General features: G+C 50.8%; 1 protein-coding gene across 3 annotated transcripts; it reads left to right on the top strand.

Annotated features, from left to right (window-relative positions):
• The first annotated feature begins 56 nt into the window (after nt 1-56).
• PNPO (pyridoxamine 5'-phosphate oxidase) lies at nt 57-6711 on the top strand. 3 transcript variants are annotated; one of them, XM_019740603.2, is made up of 8 exons: nt 57-339; nt 1282-1406; nt 2598-2697; nt 3545-3598; nt 3839-3967; nt 4291-4361; nt 4577-4782; nt 6152-6711. In XM_019740603.2, exons 1-7 carry the CDS (start codon nt 202-204, stop codon nt 4743-4745), a joined length of 786 nt encoding a protein of 261 aa, XP_019596162.1. In that variant the 5' UTR covers nt 57-201; the 3' UTR covers nt 4746-4782; nt 6152-6711. The 3 variants fall into 3 exon arrangements, with proteins under 3 accessions (XP_019596162.1, XP_074176697.1, XP_074176698.1); XM_074320596.1 differs by having other exon boundaries at nt 4577-6711; XM_074320597.1 differs by lacking the exon at nt 3545-3598 and having other exon boundaries at nt 4577-6711.
• The last annotated feature ends 1567 nt before the right edge of the window (nt 6712-8278 follow it).

The raw sequence follows: 8278 nt of genomic DNA, 5'->3' as shown, positions 1-8278 counted from the left end.
GTAACTCTGACCAATGGCCTCTCAGCGGCTGTCTCCCTCCTCCGACCCTGGGCTCCCATTGGCTCCAAGGACTTAAGGTAGCTGGGCTAGGCGACGGACAAATTATTCCCTCTCCGGGGTAGAATCCCGGGCTGAGAAAGTGGTTCCGAACCCAACGGAACCCCGCGCCGGGCGACGCCGGGTCACGTGGCCGGCGGCCCCATGACGTGCGGGCTGCGGGGCGTCACCGTGACGTTCTGGCGACCGGCCGAGTGGCCCCACTACCTTCGTCACCTGTGCGGCCGCGGAGCAGTCATGGACCTGGGACCGATGCGCAAGAGTTACCGCGGAGACCGAGAGGTGCCGTCCCCGGGAGGGGTCTCCCGCAGCGGCGGGGCAACAGGGGGTCCTGAGTCATTTGTGGAGGAGAGGGGGAGTAGGAGGAACCCCACGGGGTTTCAGGGGCCACCCCGTGGGGCGAGGGGACTTGGGGGGTCTCCCCGTGGGAGAAGAGGGTTTAAAGTTAACCAACTGGAAAGAGGTTCTGGGGAAGCCAGAACGAAGATGGGTTCAGGAGGAAGCTTGTGGTAGTGGATAAGGGTACGGACTCTGGAGCCTGTCTGGGCTGGAATCCTGCCGTTCACGGGGTACGTCACCTTAGGCAGTTTACTTAACCTCTCTGGGCTTCGGTTTCCTCACTTGTGAAGTGATAGGATAGACACAGATGTTTGTGAAATGCTTAGAACAGTGATAATCGGTGTATAAATGTTTCATAAATAAGTAAAACATGGGGGAGGGGGACGCTCCTAACTCCTTACTGCCTTCAGTCCCTTCATTACCACTGGGAGTTCTTTTCCTTTTCCCGCCTCAGAAGAGGATTCAAGAGAACTGTCTTGGAATCGGGGCCCAGAGCCTCTGGTTGAATGTGAGCATTTCCAGGGAAATTCTTGTTATACGTGCAGTTTTTTCATTGAGCTTTAGTCCTACTGAGTATTTACAAGGGGGGAGCCCAGAATCTGTCTTTTTTTAAAGCCTCCCCAAGTGATAGGTTTGACATCCATGACATGAAACCCTGATTCATCCATCACTAACTGTGGGACCCAGCAAGTTAAGCCACTTTTTTATGCCCATGTCCTCACCTGTAATACAGGGCTAACAGAACCTACTTCCTGGGTACTGTTTTTTGTTATGAGATCGTTATGAGGACTAAGTTAGCTAATATTTGAAAAGTGCTTAAAACAGTATTTCGTACACAGTAAGCACTATATGTGTTTATTAAATAAAATGAAACGCCCTTCCCAGGCATTTGAGGAAGCTCAACTGTCCTCCTTGGACCCCATGAAGCAGTTTGCTGCCTGGTTCGAAGAGGCTGTTCAGTGTCCTGACATAGGGGAAGCCAATGCCATGTGTCTGGCTACCTGCACCAGGTAGGCATAGCTGTGGGCCCTTCTGTGGGTGGGTACAGATGAAATAGGAAACTTAGAAAGCTCTCAATTTGATGGATGACAACTTTATGGTTCCAGCTCTGTTATTAACATGCTGTGTGGCCTCAGGCAAGTTACTTGTCGTTTCTGGGCCTCAGAGTCCTTACCTGTAAACCAAAGATCAGACTTCACTCAATTCCATTTCAGTGATGAAATTCAATGCCTCATTCATCTGCGTCCTTGATGTACCCCCCACACACACCCCTTTGCCTCCCTTATTTCCCCATCTACCCTATTCCCAGCAGCCCTTTATGAGCTATATCTCCTGGGACCTCTCCATGATGCTCTCTCTCTCTTTCTCTCGAAACCTAGCACAGTGCTCGACTATACCATTCATTTGATAATCAATCGTATACTCCTTGAGACGTTACTTGTATTAGCCTCTTATCTAGCTCTTTTTGTCCCCCCTCACTAAAATGTAAGGCCTTGAAGGCAGGGCTCTTGTGCTGTGCCCTCGGTATCCATCCCCCAGAGCCCTGAGCAGATGGTGTGATGTAACTACAACTTCTGTGATCTCTAAGCACTGGCCGATTGCATTGTTCTTGGTTGCTGCCCTTAGAGCCTTGTTACTTTGCTACGGCTGCCAAAACAAAATACCACTGATGAGGTAGTTTAAACAACCGAAATTTATTTTCTCACAGTTCTGGAAGCTAGAAGTCCAAGATCAGGATGCAGTCATGAGGCCTCTCTTCATGACTTGTAGCCGGCTACCTTTTTTCTGTGTCCTCACATGGCCTTTCCTTTGTGCGTGCAGAGAGTGAGTGAGAGGTCTCTGGTGTCTCTTCCTCTCCTTATAAGGACACCAGTCCTTTTGGATTAGAGTCCCACCCTTATGACCTTGTTTACCTTACTTACTTCCCTAAAGATCCTATCTCCAAGTACATTTGGGAGTTAGGGCTTCACTATAGAATTTTAGGGGGGACCCAGTTCATTCCCTAATGGCCCCAGGCAACAATATCATATTATACCTGCAGGACAAATCCCCAGGGGCAAGTGGGAATGGGTGGCCTGAGTGCCCAGACAGTGCAGAATAAAGGGGCCCAGCTGTAGGGTTGCTCAGACATCCTGTGTGGAGGGGCAGCAGTGAGGACATTGAAGTGGGCTCTGACCTCAGCGCTCTGCTCCTTGTCCCAGAGATGGGAAGCCCTCTGCCCGCATGGTGCTGCTAAAGGGCTTTGGCAAGGATGGCTTCCGCTTCTTCACTAACTTTGAGAGTCGAAAGGGAAAAGAGCTGGTGAGTAAATCCTTCCTAGGGCTGCAGAGTCCAGTTCTCGCTGCCTCGGTCACCTTCTCATGCTACCCCACCACAACCCTCTTTTGATCTGTGCTCAGCTGCTGCCCTGCCTGTGGGCCTTTGCACTTGCATTTTCTTATCTGTGAATGAGTGGTCTCTCCAACCACCGCCACCTCTGTCACCTGCTTACCTAAGTGACTCCTGTCCCTTCAGTCTCAGCTCCAGTGTTACCTCTGCAGGAAAGCCTTCCTCAGCTCCTACACTGAGTCAGCCACTCATGCTGTTCGCTGTCATTATAACTTGCAACTTTCCTGTTTGCCATTTTTCAGTTTCTCACTACATTTATGTATGTGATTATGTGGTTAATGTTTGTGTCCTCTGCTACATGGTAAGCTTTGTGGGGGCAGAGGCTGCATCTGTGGTATCTCTGTTATACCCCCAGGACCTCTCCTGGTGTCAAGCGCAGAGTTGGCACTTTGTATGCATTCAATTCATAAATCCAAATGAGTAACCCTCCCTGAGTCCAGGTCAGCCAAACTTGCACTTCTGAGGACTTGCAAATCTATGGGTTTGAGAAATGGCAAGCCTCACTTTGGGGTCCAACTGGCTTAGGTTTCCAGCATAGCTCTGCCACTTGCTGTGTGAACTTGGGCATGTTACTTAACCTCTCTGAGCCTGTCTCCACACCTGTAAAAGTAGGCCTACCTTTGAGGGTTTAAAGGAGATACTACATTGAATTCCTCTGCTGTGGGCCTGCACGCTGCAGACTTCCTGCCTTTCCCCTGCATGCTTAAGGCATCTTCCCCACTGTCCTGATGGCTATCTATGGATTCTTTTTCATTTCCAGGACTCTAATCCCTTTGCTTCTCTTGTCTTCTACTGGGAACCCCTAAACCGCCAGGTGAGTGAGCATTCCCAGGACAGCCTGGGGTGGGAGAGGCCTGAGTTTATTGATGAGCCCAGTGGAGGTCCTCAGGCTGAGCAAACATCCTGCCTCTCAAATTGCTCTCAATTAGCTGGTCTAGTTGAAGCCAACAGTTGTGGGGCAGTGGATAAGGAGACGACAGAGAGGAGTGGTGCTTGTGCTGTGGGGAGGGCAGGTGGCATTGAATGCCATGTAGCCTGGGCCATCCTTGAGCAGGTGCGTGTGGAGGGTTCCGTGAAGAAGCTGCCAGAGGAGGAGACTGCATGCTACTTCCACTCCCGCCCCAAGAGCAGCCAGATTGGGGCTGTGGTCAGTCACCAGAGCTCTGTGATCCCCGATCGAGAGGTGAGTGGGTCTCCCTCTTAGTCCTCCAGGTGGTGAGGGCCTGGTTTTATCCCCAGAGGCTGTCTCCAGGGGATGCCAGGGCCTTCTCTCTCCAGCAAAGTGAAAAGGAGGGTCTCCCTGGGGGAATGGGGATGGGGAATGCGGATATGGGACTCCTCTGTCTATCTGACCCTCCCGTTGGACTGTGTTCCCGGAGATCAGAGGCCAGCCTGCCTTGGTCACCTGTGTCCCCAGCGCTTGGCTCAGCACACACGCTCAGTAAATCGTTATTAAATGAATCATTGATTGGGCCTGGCCCTCCTCCATCTCCTTCCCCTGGACAGTATCTGAGAAAGAAAAATCAGGAACTGGAGAAGCTCTACCAGGAACAAGAGGTGCCGAAGCCAAAATACTGGTGAGTGATACCTAGTAGTCATCTAGAAAGGGACACCAGGACCCTCGTGTTTACTTGAAGGCACCCTGTCTATGGAATTACAGATCTCCTGCTTGTCATCCCTCATCACATACATCCCAGCAACTTCCTTCAGGGGGCCCTGGGATGTGGTTGGGGGCGGGGTGACATGGCTGGAAAAATGCACAGAGCACTGAAACCTCTGTTTGTCTTTGTAGGGGTGGCTACATTCTATACCCGCAGGTGATGGAGTTCTGGCAAGGCCAAACCAACCGTTTGCATGACCGGATCGTCTTTCGGCGGGGCCTCCCAACAGGAGACTCCCCTTTGGGACCTATGACCCACCGCGGGGAGGAAGACTGGGTCTATGAGAGACTTGCGCCCTGACTCCCAGTCTGTCGGAGTCCACTGGAGCTGGGGCTAGGTGCTGAGAGAGGATATGGGATCCAGGCCCTTCTACACTCAACCCATTTCCCTCCCTACCCCTTATATTAGGGTTCTTCAGAGTTCATCCTCCAGGTTCTCACAGTTGGCTCTCAACAAGTTGTCTAGTGGACTGTAATGGTGGCATGGAGAATCACAAATGGAAAATAATCCCGTGATGATTTTCTTGATTTTAACAATTTATTGGAATAGCTCCCTCTAGGGGTAGCAGCGGGTATGAGTCCCTTTTCTGGTAACACAGGGTGGTTCCCCAGCAACCCTGTCTGTTACCACGTGAGTCCCTGAGCCAATCTAGCCAATCAGTTTTTCTTGCCAATGATTTCAAATTTGAAATGGAGAGACCCAGAGAGCGGGAGTCATGGTAGCCAAGTCATTAATGGCGGCCAAGAAGTAATAGGCCCTGGCTGCTGCTTGGAATTCCCTGAGCGGCCCTGGATCCCTCCTTTTCATGTCTGGACTGCGCAATTCCTCTTCCTGCTTCAAACACCCACTGTCTCAAAAAAAAAAAAAAAAAAAAAAAAAAATTTTTTGACATGAGCTAACAGAATCAATTTCTGTTGCTCACAAATAAAAGAACCTTAACTAATTTATTAATAGATATTTTTACAGCTCTTACCCTACTGATAGCTGCCTTCCATTATCTGAAGCACAGCAATGTGAAAAAAGACATTAAATTTATTCTCGGTAGCTCCAAAGGACCCATAGGTGGATATTACACAGAAATTTCGATATGGGGAAATTTCATCTCGATATGGGGAAAGATTTCAAGCAATCGGGGCTGCCTAACAGGGAGTGGGCTACCTGTTAGGTAGTAAGTGTACTCTTACTGGAAGTATTCGATACAGTCAGGAGTTTTGTAGAAGGATTTGTTTGCTGGTACCTACAGGCCAGGAAAATTTTAATCAAGCTTTACTTTCCATGTTTACTTATGAACAGCAGTATTTATTTATTTATTTATTTATTTATTTATTTATTTATTTATTTATTTCACTTTCTAGGTATAAAATTTTTATAGAGACTATGCCTTTCTAACTACTCACACATCCCCTTCCCCTACTCCCTATCTCTACTGATTATGGCTCCCACATCAGTGGTTTTCATCCATGCTGGAATTATCTGGGGAGCCTTAAAAATCCTGATGCCTGGGTCCCACCCTTAGAGATGATTTAACCCATACGAGTGAAGCCTGGGCTTTAGGAAATTTAAAAGCTCCCCAGGGAACTCTGTGCAGTCAAGGTTGAGACCCCTTGGTCTAGATCTTTGCTACTCATAGTGGCCTTAGGCGGGCAGCATTAGCATCACTTGGGCGCCCACCCCAGACCCACTGGATCTCCTCTTGCATTTAACAGGACCCCTAGGTGACTGGATGCACTGGCCTCAACCTCTAAACCAACGGCCTCCCACCCTCACAACTGGATTCTTCAATAACCCTTGGCTGAGGCCTGTGTTGAACTGTGTTTGCTTTCCTTGAACACAAGTCTGGTGACCGGAGACAGCCTGGATGAGTGGCCTACAGGCTGCAGAGAGGAGTCAGGCTGGATAAATGTTTGCTGTGACTAAGCCAGGATTAGAGAACTTATTTGTGCACGTTGGCATTGAACTTTCCACTCTAAACTGTGATTCATTCCACTGTAGTGGGTGTGTGCTTCAATGTCTCTATTATTGACCAATTCCCCCAAGGGCCACCTTCTTGGTGTTGACCCCCCGTTAAGCCTGAGTGCAGGAAGGCACAAAGCGAATCCTGCAGCCACCTACAGGAGAGAGGGGTAGAGTGCCTTCCCCTACCTTGTCCTGTTTGTGTTACCGGAAGCTGTGTATCCCCCAGCTTTGAGCCTGGTCTCAGCTGTTTCTTTCCTGTTCTGTCGGACAATCACTTTGCCAAGTCTGTAATAAAAACTCATCGAACATGTGTGGTGTTGATTTTCAGTCTGGCCTGGTCACCACCACCCCTGGAAGGAGGGGAGTTGGGGAATTTAAGCGACTATCCCACCTCGCTTCTCTTTTTTTGGGAGGTTGGGAGTCCAGCAGGGGGAGCCCGCTGCTCAGGGTTGGCCCCTTCTGGGAAGCGCAGGCCAGTTCTAGCCGGCCCTTCCTGCCTCCCCCTTCCTTCCCCCCTTGGGTAGCGTCCCAGTGAAACTGTGGTCGATAACCCGTAGCCTCTCCCGGCTCCTGCACATATTTGCACTCTCGGTTCCTCCTCCTCCGGCCTCGTGAAAACTTGCAGCTGCCTGGGCTCTGAATCCCTGGGCAGCCAGATCTTCCTAGGTACCCACCATACCTCCTCACCCATCCACCAATACCCAGCTTAGGGGTATATAGTATTTCCCTGGAAGATTTCTGCAGACATCGCTTTGGGGCTGTGGAGTAGAGTAGCATGCATGGGGCAAAGGGGCCCGCAGACCCTCTCACCTGAGAGGAGGTAATGGGGTGCCAGCGTTGTTACCCTGTAGGTTAGCATTAGGCCACTGGTAGGGTCCCTGCCCCAGGGCCCAGCCTCATCCCTCACCCTAGCCTCAGGGAAGCTCAGGGTGGGCTGAAGTGGGAGGTCCCTACGATATGGAGTCTCGGGGTACGCTAAGCCTGAAAGCTGGTTGGCTTTTCCCCATTGGTCCCAGAGTCCGTCCAGCACCCTCAAATGGTGCTCACTTCCCAGGATCCCAAGGTCCAGGCCTTGTCCTCTCTCACACTAGCGCCGCTTCAGCAGAAGGTGTTCCTTTCTTTGTCCTGAGCCTCAGTTGCCCATCCCCCAAGCAGATGAAAATCAAGAGTGGAAGGGGCTGTGTGGTACAGTGGTCACATGCACAGGACAGCTCTGGCTTCAGTCCCAGCTCGGCCACTGCAAGCGCCTGACCTAGTGGGAGTGACTTAACCCCTGCAAGCCTCAGCTAACTCACCTGGAAAATGGGGATAATGATAGTCCAAGTCTCTGGGGGATGAGAGGATTAAATGAGGAGCCTCAGGGAGTACTTACAGCAGGGCCTGGCCCCTTGTAAACCCTCTGTCAACATCAGCTTTTGACAATGGTTAGGGCTGGAGTATGGGGAAAGTCTGCTCTTCCATGGGAGGCTTTATGGACTGGGTAATTGTTGGGACCCTAGAAAGTTCCGTGTGATAGGGAGGGATAAGGGGAAAAGAATCATCCTTCCCTCCCTCTGGCTCCTTGTCTCCCTCATTCATCCTCAGAGCTCCCCCTGGCCTGGGTGAGGCCACCTAACAAAGGCCCCCTTGTACGGTCTGTTTGTTTTGGTAGTAAATTTCCTGAGCAACAGCTCCCTGGGGTGGGGTGGCCCAGCAGCCTGCAAGGAGCTGACCTGGAAGCTGCTGGACCACATTGTTTAGTTGCCACCTTGGTCTGTTTCTCCCTGTTCCCACCATGAGCTCCAGAGATTTGGCCAATTTTTTCCAGTTCCCAGCTCCTGGGGCTTGAGAAAGATCTGGACCTAACAGCATAAGGAGCACACTCTCTTCTCTTCCTT

This window comes from Rhinolophus sinicus, linkage group LG15 (assembly GCF_036562045.2).
Source record: "Rhinolophus sinicus isolate RSC01 linkage group LG15, ASM3656204v1, whole genome shotgun sequence".
In the NCBI taxonomy this organism is placed as follows: domain Eukaryota; kingdom Metazoa; phylum Chordata; class Mammalia; order Chiroptera; family Rhinolophidae; genus Rhinolophus; species Rhinolophus sinicus.
The sequence above is the reverse complement of the archived record's forward strand: the minus strand, read 5'-3'. Positions and strand labels throughout refer to the sequence as shown.

Bases quoted from the DNA above. Each gene is read 5' to 3' on its own strand.
- PNPO (XM_019740603.2), top strand. From the start codon at position 202: ATGACGTGCGGGCTGCGGGGCGTCACCGTGACGTTCTGGCGACCGGCC. The intron at 3,599-3,838 runs GTGAGTGAGCAT...ATCCTTGAGCAG, and splicing joins GGGAACCCCTAAACCGCCAG to GTGCGTGTGGAGGGTTCCGT. The intron at 3,968-4,290 runs GTGAGTGGGTCT...TCCCCTGGACAG, and splicing joins CTGTGATCCCCGATCGAGAG to TATCTGAGAAAGAAAAATCA.